The following is a 17103-nucleotide window of genomic DNA, read 5'->3' as shown; positions in this document are numbered from 1 at the left end:
TGGACGATTGGCTCATCCTGAACCAGTCCCAGATAGGTTGTGCGCAGCATACCCAATCGGTTCTTCGAGAGGCCTCCCTGCTGGGGTTCTCGATCAACCGATCAAAGTCGGAGTTGATCCCGTCTCGGACATTCACTTATCTGGGGATGTCTTTCGACACAGTGGCTTGGACTGTCCGCCCTTCCCAGAGCAGGGTGGACAAGCTCCAGGCCCAGATCAGCTCCACTTTGCCTCTCCTGCAGGCTTCCCTCAGGTCTCTGGCCTCCATCTTGGGACAGATGGAGTCTATGGCTCTGTTGGTTCCCCTGGGCAGGGTCCACAAACGGCCTTTCCAGGCAGCTCTGAAGCCGTTTGTGGACTCAGCTCGGGTGGACTGGAACGCCCTCGTTCCTCTTCAGGGATGGTTCCAGTCCGCAACCCTTCCGTGGCTGGACACGGAGTGGGTCTGCCAAGGAGTGCCGATTGCTTTGCCACCCCCAGATCTGGATCTCTTCACGGATGCTTCCCTACGGGGGTGGGGAGCGCACACGGACCTACACACGGTGTCAGGTCTGTGGTCGGCAGAACAGAGCCAGTGGCATATCAACTTGCTGGAGCTAGAAGCAGTAGCCCTAGCTCTAGTCGAGTTTCTGCCCTCCCTGCAGGCCAAGCATGTTCGTCTGTTTACAGACAACACGACTGTGGCCGCTTATCTCAACAAGCAGGGAGGCTCGCGGTCCCCGTCTCTCTCGGACAGGGCCTGCGAGATTCTGAAGTGGTGTGCTCGGCACCACATCATAATCTCGGCCAGGTTCCTTCCAGGGAGGCTGAACACTCTGGCGGACGCTCTCAGCCGGTCCGACAGGGTGCTTCAGTCAGAGTGGACCATCACTCACGGGGCACTGCTGCGCCTTTGGGCCCAGGTCCAAAAGCCTCTCGTGGATCTGTTTGCCACCAGGTTCTCGAAGAGGCTTCCGGTGTTCGTCTCGCCATTCCCGGATCCCCAGGCTTGGCGGGTGAACGCTCTGGACATTTCCTGGACGGGTCTGGAGGCGTACGCCTTCCCGCCTTTCCAATTACTCAGCCGAGTAATTCGAAAGGCGGAACTGGAGGGGCCGACTCTTCTTCTGCTGGTCGCCCCTCTCTGGCCGTCGCAGGTCTGGTTCCCAGACCTGCTTCGGCTCGCCCAGGGGCCTCCCATTCCTCTCTCCCTCGGGAGAGGGGAACTCGTGCAGCCCCGAACAGGCGTTCCACACGAGGAGCCCAGTTTTCTGAAGCTTCACGTGTGGAGGTTGTTCGGGACTCACTGAGGCGCTCTGGGGCGTCTTCTCTGACGCTAGACCTGGTGGGCCGTTCTCATAGGGCTTCCACTGCGTCCGTCTATGCCTCTCACTGGAAGTCCTGGTCCACCTGGTGTGCTGCTAAGGGGATTAGTGCGGTTGCGCCCCGCTCTATGCAGGTCGCCAACCATCTCTCCTTTCTCTTCTCACAGGGCGCCTCTGTTTCCTCCTTGAGGGTCCGGCGCTCTGCGATTTCCGCTACACTCAAACAGATCGGCCGTTCGATCAATGTAGGGGGAGTGATAGCGGCCGTGATCAAGGGCGCTTCTCTTAAGCAGGTCAAGTCCAGATTGGCCACCCCTAAGTGGGATCTGTTCCTGGTGTTAGCCTTTCTACGCTCTTCGGATTTTGAGCCTTTGAGAGAGGCTAGTCTTCACAACCTTACTCGGAAGACTCTGTTTTTGATTTTGTTGGCTACGGCCCGGCGGGGTAGCGAGGTCCACGCTCTGTCGGGTCTGCCTGGTGATATCTTGTTCGAGTCGGATGGTTCAGTGTCCTTACACTTCCGACCCGATTTCTTGGCTAAAAATCAGGCTCCGGGGCAGGCCTCTCCGTTGGTTAGAGTCAAGGCTCTGACCAACGCGTTGGCTCCGGATGACCCTGATTTGGTCAACTGCCCGGTTCGGGCCCTGCGTACGTACTTAGCCCGCACTCAGGCGGTACGCTCTAGCACGCAGAAGCTGTTGTTTCTCTCTATTCTTACCGCTCGGGAGAAAGACATCTCTAAGGTCACGTTGGCACGGTGGGTGACTTCGCTCATACGACAAGCTTATGTCTGGAGTCACACGAACGGGGGGGGGGCGCTGCCTGCCTTTCCCCTGGACTCTGCGAGAGCCCATGAGACTAGGGCTTGGGCGTCGTCACTTGCGGTGCTTCGCTCCAAACGTCTGGACGAGGTTTTGTCTACTGCGTATTGGCGTTCCGAAGATATTTTCATTAATTATTATCTTCGGGACGTCTCTGCTCTTCGCCAGGACGGCTCACGCGGGCTTCCTGCCCTGGTGGCAGCCGGCCAGGTTCTGGATAGAATGTGATGGTGAGTTTGGTTTATTCTCTTGCCCACCGCCATGTTGATGTTATCTGCTTTATGTGATTCGGAGTAAGAATATGTAATTTAATGGAAAATTTCCTAGTAAATTTTCATTTGATTAATATACTTACCCGAATCACATAGTGAATTCCCTCCCGCCTGCCCCGCTTATGGTTTTAAGTTTCTTTAAAGCCGTATGATAGGGTGTGTGGGGGCTGATGGGAAGTAGCCATAGGGGAGGTAACTCCCGGGGCCCATGGCCATGGCTAGTTCAGCCTTTTTAGAGTGGGTTGCTTCCCTTAAAAGGGTTTTGATGGGTTAGCGTTTTCAGTACCTAGCATATGAGTCTGTGACAATGCTTTATGTGATTCGGGTAAGTATATTAATCAAATGAAAATTTACTAGGAAATTTTCCATTCTTTGTTTTCATGTTTCTATGAAGCACCAAACTCTGACATAGATGACAGGATCTTTTCCATGCGGGCTTGGTCTTGTGCTTGCAAATAGACACAGAGGGGAATAATGCACAAGCATGTCTGCATATAAGTTGACCTGGGAGATTAGAAAAATCTCCAGCCTTAACTGACCAGGCGAGGCAGGATTTGAACCCTTAACACTTTCGCGACGGGAGGTGACTAAATTAGTAACAGCGCTGACACGCCCACGGACGGGAAGTGACTATTTTAGTAACAGACATACAAGGTACACGACTCGTGATTGCTTCCCGGTTTTTGAGTCACTTGAGAAAAAGTGACTCTATGTAATCGGTCAGTGTTAGTCTGTCCGTCCGGCCGGCCGGCCGTCCGGCCGGCCGGCCGTCCGGCCGGCCGTCCGTAGACACCACCTTAACGTTGGACTTTTCTCGGAAACTATCAAAGCGATCCGGCTCATATTTTGTTTAGTCGTGACCTCCAATGACCTCTACACTTTAACGATGGTTTCGTTGACCTTTGACCTTTTTCAAGGTCACAGGTCAGCGTCAAAGGAAAAATTAGACATTTTATATCTTTGACAAAGTTCATCGGATGTGATTGAAACTTTGTAGGATTATTCTTTACATCAAAGTATTTACATCTGTAGCCTTTTACGAACGTTATCAGAAAAACAAGGGAGATAACTAGCCTTTTCTGTTCGGCAACACACAACTTAACGTTGGGCTTTTCTCGGAAACTATAAAAGTGACCGGGCTCAAATTTTATGTGAACGTGACTCCCAGTGACCTCTACACTTTGACGTCTGCTTTGGTGACCTTTGACCTTTTTCAAGGTCACAGGTATGTCTTGAAGGAAAAAAATTGAAATATCATATCTCTGAAACTATTCATCGGATTTGATTCAAACTTTATAGGATTATTCTTTACATCAAATTATTTACATCTGTATTGTGTTGTGAATAGCAATTTCTTCCTGTCCATCTGATGCCTCATATAATATTCAGAACTGCGAAAGTGACTCGATCGAGCGTTTGCTCTTCTTGTTGAAGCTTGCAATAAATTGAGTTGTTTCCCTTGATACACGTGACTTGCTCTCCGCCATGTGCAAATTAGAGAAGATTTGAGTGGTTTTTTCGAACAAAAAAAATGAATCAAAGGCGAGCCTTGTCACGGGAGGAGATTCTCCGGATGTTGGATCTTGAGGATCCTGTAGATCATGATTCCGACGTGTTGTTTTCGCCTCAAGAAAGCGATAATAGCAGTGATATTGAGGAAGAAACAGTCCTGTTGTTGCTAGTATGAGTCGGCAAACTACACGTGGTAGGGTGGTACTGCATGGATCTTCGAATCGTGTAGTTGCAAGGGGGGCGTGGCAGCACTGATAACAATGGATGGCTGGAGCCTCCTAATCCTTTTGGAAATGTTCATAGGTGTACAGTTGGGACTTTGTTGTGAAAATGTGACTTATATTCAATATGGATTACCTAGACATCATTTGGTGAGTGTCACAGTTTTGTTTCATTTGAGTCAGGATGCTGTGAGTGAATGCGGGATTTGCTTGTTTTTTTCTTTGTACTGTCTCCTTATTTCTGTGTAGAATTTTAACAATATTTCAGCTAATTCATAGGTTTTACACCTTGTTTGGTTATAAAATTATTTATAATACTTTCTGTTAAAAAATAACTTTTAAAAAAGCAGTGGAAAAGAAAACACACACAAAAAAACGTTAAAAAACACAAATTATCCCCCTTTCACCCCCCCCTTTGCTAAAACAAATCGCGTGACAAACTTATAAATAGCACGACTGAACTGGGCATCCATTTTTTAATTAGTACACAAAATTTGGTGGTGATTGGACTTAATTCAAGCTTGCTAGACAGATTTCTTTACAGTTACTGTTTTTTGGGAAGTTTCTTGGTGGCAAGCTTGGGCAGGCAGGACGTTAACGCCTTGGCAATGCTAGTCACAATAGTGTTAACCTTCCAGGAAGAACGTTTCTGGGTTTTTGCTGTCTGTTGACAATGACTAGAGCTATCTTATTTCTGTCAACAGCCTTGGAGGAGGAACGTTTCTGGGTCTGTGTTGCCTGTTGACTGGGTGTGAAACGTTCGAGGAGGCGGTGGAACTAGCATCCAGGGGAGACAACCACAAGGTGGACCGTCTTGTGCAGGATATATATGGTGGAGACTACAGTCGCTTCAACCTCAAGGGGGACCTTGTGGCCAGCAGGTATGGACGTAGTGCAGTGGAACCCCCCTTTTAAGAACTAAAATCTGGGGGGGGGGGGGGGGGGGGGGAGTTTTGAAGGGAGGGAGTTTTAAACTGGGTATTAACAAACTAACAAACAATCTGAAAAGGCAAGGTCATGAAAGTGAGGTCTAAAATCGAGGAGTTTCACAGTACATGAAGCTGAGTTTAAATTTTTCACCCTTTGCTTACTGTTTGTCTGTTGTAACAGTAGTTTATTGACTTTAAAAACTCTTGAGTCAAGGATCTGTGAATGTTTTGTATTGTGTTTGGAATAGAATATTCTGTTAATGACCTTTCCAGGATTTCTTCATTTACTTCCAAGAGAAAAATCGTTGGTCATAAAGTCTTGCAGGACCCAAACATATTTCTGCACGCTTTCTTTTCTTTTCATTTTCAGTTGCTTTGCAAAAATGAAGTGTCATTGGTTTTCTCAACTTGTCAAGTCAGTCAAAACGACCGCAGAACACAGAACTGAGAAATGACACTGATTGAAATACGAAAGATCTCCGATGACGAAAGTATAAATGACGTCATGTGGTCACACCTATCTCGAGAACTAAGCGTCGCTCAGAACCAGCGCCCTTCCATTAGTGGGCTGATATGACAGTGATGTATTTATGTGTGCAGCTTCGGTCACATGATGTGCGAGCAGCGACGCAAAGAGGCAACGAAGGAAGACCTGGCCCGAGCCACTCTGGTCACCATCACCAACAACATAGGGTCCATCGCTCGCATGTGTGCCGTCACGGAGAAGATTGAGCGCGTCGTGTTTGTGGGGAACTTCCTGCGTGTGAACACGCTGTCCATGAAACTGCTTGCCTATGCCATGGACTACTGGTCCAAAGGGGCTCTCAAGGCACTTTTCCTTGAACATGAGGTTTGTACTGTGGTGGCTGTAAATACCTGTATAGTGGTCCCACATTTCTTCTTCTTCTTCTTCTTTGTTCATGGGCTGAAACTCCCATGTTCACTCATTCTACTGTGTGCATTTGTATGGGTAGAGAGACAGTTGCAGATGCTTCAGGCTTGCAGAAGCTACATACGGATTACTGTGCTTGTGATTTGAAACTGAGATAAGGAAGCTTGAACCTAAGTGACATGGAAACAAGTTTTGTAACCAAAGTTCAGTTGTTGCTGCATTGTAAGTGGTCTCCCACAAAAGGACATCTTATGGAGTTGAAATTTGCATATCTGGCTTTGATCGTTGGTAACAAGTGTTACTTTAAACCTTGAAATGTGCCCATCTGGCTTATTTTCATCATAAGTAACACTGTTACTTTAAACCTTGAAATTTGCCCATCTGGCAGATTTAATGCTCCTTCTTTCATGCCACCATCAGTTTATGTGTGTTTGATGAAACTTTTTCTTGCGCAGGGATATTTTGGAGCTACAGGATGCCTGATGGAGTACCTCAAACTGGGACATCCCACCTGAAGTGAGAGTGCAATCGGTACGGATGACCTAAATGGGGACAAGTCCTGAACAGGGCAACGTGTCTTGCCAAAATGGGGACATGAAACTACTTTATGCCTGTACAAGGCAACAAGTCTGACCTAATTGGAGACATAACACTGCATGTAAATTCTTGAACAGGGAAACGTTAAACATGTCTGGCTCAGTGCAACTGGAAACATGTTCTGCTGGCCTGTGTGTTTATTTACTGCTGCCATTCAGATTCTTAATATTTGAGCCAATGAGGATTTATCACTTTTCTTCCCTGAAATGTCTGTGTGTTCAAGGACACGGCAGGAGACTTTCAGTTGGATTTTCATCAAGATCTTTGCTTTATTGTGCAAATAGGAAAATGCTTCAAAGCATGGACACGTTGAATGTTGCACCAGTGCCGTAGATGCAACGCTGACAAACAGAAACAGTGTTTGTCTTTTTGAGAACTGCTGGCGTGGTGAGTGAGACGATGAAATTCCACAGTTGATTGGTAAAGTGATTGATATACCAATCAATCATGAGTGAAGAATAATTTATGAATTGAATGTATTTATGCTTGGGAATTGCGTACAGTGTTGGTTTCTGTGAATTGTATATTATGATTGCTCAGCTGTGTGTTGAAGTACAATACATGTAATATATTTAAAAGAAAAAATGGAAATATATCTGCAATTTGAAGTCAGGTAACTTTGTGTTTTAGATTTATTTGAAAGGTGTATAGATGAGTATGCGTTTAACTTTCAATTCAGGGAGTTCGATGTTCAGGTTGAATTTTTGTACAGGCATTTTGTAATTTGGCAAGACTGAAAATGTCAAAACACTGTCATTGTCCAGTATGCTGAGTTGATCTTTGTGTTGTAATTAAAGCATCTGCTTCCTAGAAGTTTGTTTGGATAGTAACTCAGACTTGTTTACATCTTGAATTTCCATGGATTTTATGCTTGAGTCTGTAGCATAAGATTAATATGAACCACTAACAGTACAACCAGGAAGTATCTATACACATCTTCTCAGATGTGCTAAGAGCCGAATACATTCTTTTTTTTTTTACTGAGTGCCTTCTGGTGTCCTTATTGTGATTACTTATATTAAATCTGATCAAGTATTTTGCATTACCAAGGCACTTGCAGCTTTTCCTCAAGTTCAATACTATTTGTTTCTGATCTCAACTTGTTTTCTCTGTGCCAAAACCAAATTGACTACTTCAAAAAATAACACACCATTTTGGGGGGAAAGGCCTGATCTAGGAACGCTGAAGAAGAAGAATGGGGGAAAGGATAACAAGAACAGAACAGAATCGGGGTAGACAGGTGTAATAGTATAGCAGCCTTTCTGCTGTTGCTTTTTTTCTTCTTAGTTTAGCTAATACTGAACAGTTGATTAAGTAGTAGTAGTAATGTTTTTAAAAATATTAACATTGCCTGCATTGGCTTCATGAGAGATGTCATTAGAAATATTCCTTGGTTTGGTCTAAGTTTACCAATCACGTGCAATTAATGTTTTTAGCATTTCTATGGTACTAATCAGCACAAATTTTGTTTGTGTAGTAGTAGGTGATTTTGTTGTTGTTTTAAAATCGGACCTTATGCTTACATTTGTTATACACATGTCTTTTTGTATGATTTCTTGTTTTGGACCTGCCTGTTGAACTGTAAATAATCTTCTTTATTTTCAGTGATGAATGTACACTCTAAATGATCTTTGTTAATAATCTTCTTTGCTGACTTGTTTTTGGTTAGATATTAAATTAGATTGTACACTCTAACCCAATGCCCCCTGACAAAAAAATGGCAGGCAGCCTTCTTAATCCTGAGCAAAGGGAAACTACTCCGCACAACATGCACACATACAAAACAAAACAATTCATATAAAATCATAGAGTACTCACATTTATATAGAAGATGGCAGAATAACTCGAGAATACACTATAGTTTCATATGCAAGTATGTTCTGTCCACTTCCGATGTAATAAATGTTGTTTAAAAAAAAAATCCAGCAAGTGTTCTTCAAAAACGTCCAACGTGTCAGCCTTCAGTCCTCATTTACACCAATATATGTTGAAAAATCCTCCCGAAAGTCCTGTTGTCGAATAACAACACCCAGATCGATGTCAGACTCATCCCCTTTCACCTCTTCAAGTAGAAAACCTTTGAAAGGAGTGTCAGAATCGTCATCCGAGTTCCCCATGATCGAACACCATACTTCCAAACCTTCGTTCAACGCCATTTTGTCAGACAAAAAAATCTCAAACTTTGAAAATTCACAGCTAACACACTATCGCATCGATTCAAACTCTGCAAACGCTAGAATGAAGCAGCCGGAAGGAAGTGCATTAATCACATCCGGTCGCAAGGCCTTATGGGTAAGGCTCAAAGCTCAAGTGAAAGTAGGTGACCTAGTGTTTAGCGGGCCATGCCGGGCGTTTCAGGGATTTCATAGGGCACTTACGGCGGGCCATGCCGGGCGGTTCAGGGGGCATTGGGCTAAATAATAATTAATATTTGTTAACTTCCTTTTAGTAAAATAACCTGTGAATATGGGCTGTGACCTGGTAGTTTCTTCTGCTCGTTATATTTCATTTTTGATATGTGTCTGGTCCCTAGGATGTCCGAGTTCTAGTTTTATGCTCGGATCTGTGGAGAGAGTTTCACAATCATCTCTGATTAAACCTGTGAATTTGCCAAAAATGTGTTTTGCTACAGATAAGGAAAATTATGTGCAGAACACACTCATTTTCCTTGGATATTTATTTTTGTAAATGTGCTGTGTTTTGGTACTCTGCTGCTCTCTGCTTCAACAATCAATAGAAGTGAAGGTACCAAGTAAAGGGACACAACTGAGGGTTGTGAGAAACTGGAGTTGAAAGAATTATTCAGACGCATCTTTTGTTGTGTGAATAATTATTGTTCTTATCCTGTTGCAGTCAAAAGCTTATTATTTACTGCTTATGTTGTTGTTACATGTTGGATATATGTGCGTATCGCATATTTTTTTTTTTATCAAGTTTGATCAAATTCAACAGAAGCAGCAGTGCATTCTAAAGAATTTGTTGTCTCCCACTTTTTGAGTGTTTACTCGCACATTTTTGTTATTATAAATACATATTTCCGGAATAATTGGTGTAAATATTTGCCCCCCGCGGGTTAGGGGGAAGAATTTACCCGATGCTCCCCAGCATGTCGTAAGAGGCGACTAACGGATTCTGTTTCTCCTTTTACCCTTGTTAAGTGTTTCTTGTATAGAATATAGTCAATTTTTGTAAAAGATTTTAGTCAAGCAGTATGTAAGAAATGTTAAGTCCTTTGTACTGGAAACTTGCATTCTCCCAGTAAGGTAATATATTGTACTACGTTGCAAGCCCCTGGAGCAAATTTTTGATTAGTGCTTTTATGAACAAGAAACAATTGACAAGTGGCTCTATCCCATCTCCCCCCTTTCCCCGTCGCGATATAACCTTCGTGGTTGAAAACGACGTTAAACACCAAATAAAGTAAAGAAAGAAAGTGTAAATATTTAGCTAATGCAATTCGTACAGACACTGTCATTTTGATGCATTTCCAAGTGACTGCCACTAAAAAAAGGATTGTCCTATTGCATCTGCGCGAAAAAAAGGTAGCAAAGCAAGGGAAATAATAACAAATTCAACACAAGGAGACTTTCTCATCTATTTGAGGAAGAATTTGTCAGGTCACTATTTTGTTGTTGTTGTTGTTGTATTAATGGTTTAAGGACTTCTTGGACCGTTTATAAGTCAAAAAAGGTTTACTTATTAGAGATAATAAAAATCATAATAGAATTTATAGTTTTATTTTTATGTACTTACCAACTTTACTCTGTAAATTGTAATCCTCTTTGCATGTTCGCTGGTAAGCACTGATAGACATAAGCAGTGTATCACTAGCACAAGAAAAGTTTCAGTCCTACCCAGAGATGACCAAGTGGTCATTGTGAGACTGAGAACAGGCCATTGCAGACTCAAACATCACCTGTATACCAAATTCCACATTGGTGATTCTGCATCGTGCCCCTGTGGCACATCTCCAATGACAGTGGAACACTTCCTGCAGGACTGTCCAACACACCAAAACTTGCGAGCAGAGACCTGGCCTGATGACACACCGATGAGGGACAAACTCTATGGACCCATGGAGAGCCTCCGGCGTACAGCAGCCTTCATCAGGGCCTCCGGAGTTGCTGTCTGAGCGAACGACGAAGAAGAAGAAGAAGTGCAAAAATTTTACCCAAATCCATCAGCCATTATGTGTCATTCTTGGTTTATGCAGTATTGGCGTTAACCGGCAATTACCAGTATTTTACCAGTTGAAACGAGAAAATACCGGACCAAAATTGGTTGCCGGTATGACCTTCCGGTTGATTTTTAGAACTACCGGGGTTTTTTCACCGGTAAAACAAAAAAACCAGTACTTACTGCTTCCAATGACCAGCCTACCGTTTTTTTCTGGACTGTTTGCATTAGATAGTTTGCGTACAGGTTTGAAAAAATACTAGCACCATCACTGTTATGCATGGTCTAATCATTGCCATGATTTTGATCTGTGTCAAAATCCTTCATTATGTTTCGAATGACATGAAAATCATTGAAATGCGTCAGACTGTATGTGTTTTAAATCAGGGATCAAGAAGTATTGATGACGGAAGAATCATTAAACTGACAAAATATGACCAGCCGCTTTCACCCTAAATGCTGTAGTTTATAATCTTTGTGAAAATCATACATGTATTTTAATCAAGTGTACAGTATTTGTTCTATTATTACTCTGTTTTATTTTTCCTTCCTCTTGTCTTAACCTTAAAAAAAATAGTCACCTAAATAATCTATTGATTGAGATTTAAAAATTAAGTTGTAATGACAGGTACATATGATGCCATAAAAGATGTTATCTTGATAAAGAGGATGGAATGGAGAACAAGACGCCAGTAGAACCAAACTGGACCGCTCAACAGAATGGAAACCACTTGTGTCTCAGTAGCAGTGGCAGGCACCATGAAAAAGCTCAAGGGAAGTTACTGTATGCTTTGACTTCAAGCCCAAGCAAAATTCTCACAAGATCTGTCAAATTAGAAAAAAAAAGTTCTGCAAATGAACTATGCTTATGCAGATTGTATACAGCTTTGTCTGTTTTTTAATTTATTTTTTAATGTGGATTGTATTGTACATAACCATAAACAGATTACAAAAAATAAGCATGAAAGGGACATTACCACTGTCAATGTGTGATGTCTCGGTTTTGCATTAAGTGAAGTGACATGGAAATGCTGTGCCTGTTGAGTGACATGGCTGATAACGGCATTCAATGCACTGGCGGTATGTTCAGAAGTGAACAGCAAGATTTGCTGCCGGTAGCACATCTGCGATGCAAGAGTGATTCACTGCATGCATGAATAACAGGCTTTACAGACATCAGGACCAGGTTTACCGTAGACACTGTGTACCAGTGTACCATTCAAGCGAATGACATAATGACTCGGGATTTCTTTTCCAGCAACCCTTGGTTTCTCTCTTTACCCCCCGCGGGTTAGGGGGAGTCCCATATTGGTTGGGACGAGAAAGAATTTACCCGATGCTCCCCAGCATGTCGTAAGAGGCGACTAACGGAATCTGTTTATCCCTTTACCCTTGAGTGTTTCTTGTATAGAATATAGTCAATTTTTGTAAAGATTTTAGTCAAGCAGTATGTAAGAAATGTTAAGCCCTTTGTACTGGAAACTTGCATTCTCCCAGTAAGGTAATATATTGTACAACGTTGCAAGCCCCTGGAGCACATTTTTGATTAGTGCTTTTGTGAACAAGAAACAATTGACAAGTGGCTCTATCCCATCTCCCCCCTTCCCCCGTCGCGATATAACCTTCGTGGTTGAAAACAAGGTTTAACACCAAATAAAGAAAGAAAAGAAAGTTTCTCTCTTTCTTGAAAACATTTCTCGATTGGTCTATAAAATAGGGCTCGTTCAACAGGCAAAGGGGCGCAACTTACAGATATCACATGTTGACAGGTAGAATTGAGGTGCTTGCTTGCTTTTGTCGCTTTATATGCTTGTGACAGAACTGTATCATTTCTGTCATGTGAAGGTCATGTATACTAATGTATGCTGATGAATCATTTACTGAATTTGTATTTGATTATTATAATAACTATTTTAATCTGAAATGATGATTCACACATAAATGCAGTCAGTTCTTGTTAGAATGGAGGGTAGATTTTATATTCATATTATGCCATGTTCATCTCAAGAAAAGAGGATCAGTGACATGATTATTTAAGACACTGTTGTTGCTTTTTGAATAGATGGACTCCAGAAATAACTCTACCGGGTTTGTATGGGTTGTGATTGAGTGAATACACTTGCTTTTATTGAGGCAAACTTTTCACGCTGCTCCTTGTCCACATATATCAGACACACTCCTTCGCTAGTGACTGGCCTATAATGTCACGTGGGAAAGTTTGCCCCAATAAAAGCAAGAGTATTCACTCTTACACAACCCGTACAAACCCGACAAAGTTATTTCTGAACATTGTCTATTTTGAGATAGCCATACAACTGTGCTTTGTTGAGGTTTACCAAATCAAATATGAAGATTTGTATTTATAAATGTTGCTGAAATGTTTTATTTGTGGAATATTGTCTCTTCGGGCATTACATGTATTTCAGCATTTCCTACATAGCAGTACATGTAGTTTGAAGTTACTGTCGGTGTCACATTTATTTCTGTTTTGAGTTCAAGAAATGACATATTGCCATGTTTTGAAAGTACATTTTCTGTTCTAAGAGAATGACGTTGCAAGCCCCTGGAGCAAGTTTTTGATTAGTGCTTTTGTGAACAAGAAACAATTAACAAGTGGCTCTATCCCGTCGCGATATAACCTTGAACGGTTGAAAATGACGTTAAACACCAAATAAAGAAAGAAAGTTCTAAGGGAATGTAAAGTTTGCTTGATTCAAGTTTGGGGACATTCTTTTAAAATGAAATTGAGACTGATTTGAATTTGAAGAATGTTCTTTAATACAAAAGTCAGAGAAAAAAGAAACAGTAAACCAATAATATGAAATGTTGAACACTGCATGTGGCTATGTAGAGTAGGTCAGGAGGGTAATAATTATTTATGTTATGTTAAATAACGACAAGTATTTTGTTATAACATGAATAAGCAATGTGCATAGCGTCAGGCGTTGTCCCTTCATAAGAGGCAAAGGAGTACATGTATTTGAATAGGGCAGAAATGGGTTTATTATGTTTCTTGCAAGACTAAAAGATTTTGATTGAGCAGTCTGCATAATCCAAGATTAAAGGTACTGTAGTCCGATATCGCTTTTTTCGTCGTAGGGGACTGAGATGTTAGAAATCTTAACTTCTTGAGGGCCAGCTTTAGGAGGGCTGGCCATAGTGACAAGGACTCTTTTCTTAGATGTGTAGACTGGAGAGGGCTCGGAAAAATAGGTGCAAGTATTTGTATACGTCCCATGTGGGGGGGTAGACTACCCAGTACTTCAGAGTGAGGGGCACACACTCTATCGGCTATGCCACACCGGCTCTCTCCCCAGCTCTGATTGGGCATATACTTGTCAAAACTCTGTTTTGAATGCATCATAGAAAAATGTCAGTGTGAAGTAAACATCGCCCAAAGACCGCTTTTGACCAAGAATCAAAGAAATAATGTTATGTGTGTTGTTTTTGATTATTTTCTGTTTCACTTTTTTAAATTCTTTTATGGCTGCATTGAAGACCAAACTTTTTAAAATATTTTTTATCTGAACAAGCATTTTTCTTTTGTCAGAAAGCAGATTTTACTGATGTGTATTGTTTGTATATAATTCTTTCACGTATATTTGTGTGTGTGTGTGTGTGTGTGTGTGCCCCCCGCGGGTTAGGGGGAAGAATTTACCCGATGCTCCCCAGCATGTCGTAAGAGGCGACTAACGGATTCTGTTTCTCCTTTTACCCTTGTTAAGTGTTTCTTGTATAGAATATAGTCAATGTTTGTAAAGATTTTAGTCAAGCAGTGTGTAAGAAATGTTAAGTCCTTTGTACTGAAAACTTGCATTCTCCCAGTAAGGTAATATATTGTACTACGTTGCAAGCCCCTGGAGCAATTTTTTGATTAGTGCTTTTGTGAACAAGAAACAATTAACAAGTGGCTCTATCCCATCTTCCCCCTTTCCCCATCGCGATATAACCTTTGTGGTTGAAAACGACGTTAAACACCAAATAAAGAAAGAAAGTGTGTGTGTGTGTGTGTGGGTTTTTTTTTTTAAACTGTCTTGTGTCTGTTAGATAGCTTTGTGATTGTACCTGTTTTGATTCTCAAATGTGTTTCTCCTAGTTGAATGCACGAAGCATTTAAGTAGGTAAAACTGTTACATTTAGGGTGATAATTAACTCATTGATTAATAAGTTAATGAGTAAATTAACTTATTAAAGGGATATTCTTCAGCAATTAGCTGTGTCCAGTCCTTTCAAAAGTGGTAAAGTCTGGATTTTTTATGATAATATTACATGCTTGGATATTGCAGAACTAACTCAGAAAAATTGAGATTTCCTAAGTTACTGGTTTGGTGTATCAAAACTCCACACTTTCAAGAGTGTTGCAATGAAAGACATGAACCTCCAAACCTATTATATTTCAATACTAAGGCATGCATTTGAGCAAGCCTTATTTCACAGTACATGGTTGTGTATCATCAGCATGTATTGTCTACCCAATTCCTTTAATGTGGCAGGCCTCAAATTCAGAGGTACCTTTATTTTCATACCTAAAAAAAATCTGAAAATGTTAGCTCTTTAAAGAGAGGCAGTCTTAAAACACAGGTAAATTTACTGACACTATGATGAGAATGTCTATGAAAATCAAGTCTTGATGTAGATGGAACCCCCCGCGGGTTAGGGGGAAGAATTTACCCGATGCTCCCCAGCATGTCGTAAGAGGCGACTAACGGATTCTGTTTCTCTTTTTACCCTTGTTAAGTGTTTCTTGTATAGAATGTACTATGTTGCAAGCCCCTGGAGCAAATTTTTGATTAGTACTTTTGTGAACAAGAAACAATTGACAAGTGGCTCTATCCCATCTCCCCCCTTTCCCCGTCGCGATATAACCTTCGTGGTTGAAAGCGACGTTAAACACCAAATAAAGAAAGAAAGAAAGAAAGATGTAGATGGAGTCTTAATGTAGGGTCTAAAAACAGAGTTGAATGTACCAGAAGATGATAATGATCTCACAAGGGCCATTGGAGAGACCCCTTGAAGAGAATATGATCTGTATGATTGTGTTGAAATAAAAAATCCTCTCAGGAGATGTGGAAGAGCACGTTTTTGTTGCTAAAATATTTCTTGGGATAACTTAATTAAGCTGCAGAATACAAGTGTTGTACATGTAAAGTATGTGTGATGTTTTGTGTGAAGTGTAAAACGTTTGTGAGTATGTAGCATTCGGTTAGTGTATTATTTAGTCTTGTATCCAGTTGCTTTGAAAATATCCATGTAGAGGTTGAGATGGCTCTCTTGTTGTCGCCACTAGGTTTGTAGCCAACGCTATAGATGTTATTTGAAGGGAAAACTTCAATACATAGAAACTGTAGTGCACATATTTATTGGACCAGTTATTTACTTTAGCACGTGTGATTTAGGTTGAACTGTAATTAAGGGAGTGTGTGTGTGTGTGTGAGAGAGAGAGAGAGAGAGAGAGAGAGAGAGAGAGAGAGGAGAGAGAGAGAGAGAGAGAGAGAGAGAGAGAGAGAGAGAGAGAGAGAGGAGAGAGAGAGAGAGAGAGAGAATCAAAACTATTTTTAATTTCAGAATATGACATTAGTGTGCTGAAGTGTGCTTGTAATTTAAAATATGCATGAAAATATAACAGCATAGTGTGAATCAACAGAGTACAGCGAAGTGGACAAGAACCAATAATCATAATACAGTAACGATAGGCAGACTGTTTGTTGTTGGTGGTGGTGAATTATCATAAACAGAGGACCACAAATGGATAACTGTTTTATATTTGCACAACCTTGTGTTTATATATTTTGTTTGTGCAGTGGGAGACTGAAATAAAGTGGGAGTATTTAGATTTATGTGATTACACACCTTGACTTGACTCGCTATGTGTGTGTGTGTGTGTGTGTGTGTGTGTGTGTGTGTGTGTGCTGGTTTTGCTTTGTCAACAAACTAGAACGGTACAGGTTTTAAGTCATCAAATTCAAATCTTCACTTCTTCACATCTTCTTTTATATTTTACTGTTGTTTTGGAATCCAGATTGTGCTTGCTTCCCCCCTTTTCTCTACCATCATATGCTCGATTAATTCTTCTAATCCATCAGTACAAAATCCTGTTACACTGGAACCCCCCTTTTAAGACCCCCCAATTTAAGACTTTCTCCTTTTCAAGACCTTGTTTTCTCAGACTTTCTGTTCATAACCTCTGACGCTCTGTAAAAAATTACCCCCATTTTAAGACTCCCTCCTTTTTAAGACCTGGTTTTCAAAGATTTTTGGAGGTCTTAAAAGGGGGGTTCCACTGTACCTTCATAAGGCCATTTTCAGACCATACTGTATGGGTAAGTCTCAACAGAAAAATCTGAGAAAGCAGGGTTTTAATAGGGATAAGTCTTTAAAT

The 17103-nt window shown here is 41.6% G+C and overlaps 1 protein-coding gene across 2 annotated transcripts in view; it reads left to right on the top strand.

Annotated features, from left to right (window-relative positions):
* LOC138981812 (pantothenate kinase 3-like) overlaps positions 1-16193 on the top strand; it is a 42715-nt gene extending 26522 nt beyond the window's left edge. For both annotated transcript variants that reach the window (XM_070354891.1, XM_070354892.1), the window contains exons 6-8: positions 4835-5011; positions 5660-5909; positions 6407-16193. In XM_070354891.1, coding sequence (XP_070210992.1) covers positions 4835-5011; positions 5660-5909; positions 6407-6466 — 487 coding nt within the window. In that variant the 3' untranslated portion in view covers positions 6467-16193. The remainder of the gene's footprint in view (positions 1-4834; positions 5012-5659; positions 5910-6406) is intronic.
* Positions 16194-17103: the final 910 nt, after the last annotated feature.

The sequence above is a fragment of the Littorina saxatilis genome, linkage group LG12 (assembly GCF_037325665.1).
Source record: "Littorina saxatilis isolate snail1 linkage group LG12, US_GU_Lsax_2.0, whole genome shotgun sequence".
Classification (NCBI taxonomy): Eukaryota; Metazoa; Mollusca; class Gastropoda; order Littorinimorpha; family Littorinidae; genus Littorina; species Littorina saxatilis.
This window is presented reverse-complemented; position numbering and strand designations above follow the sequence as displayed.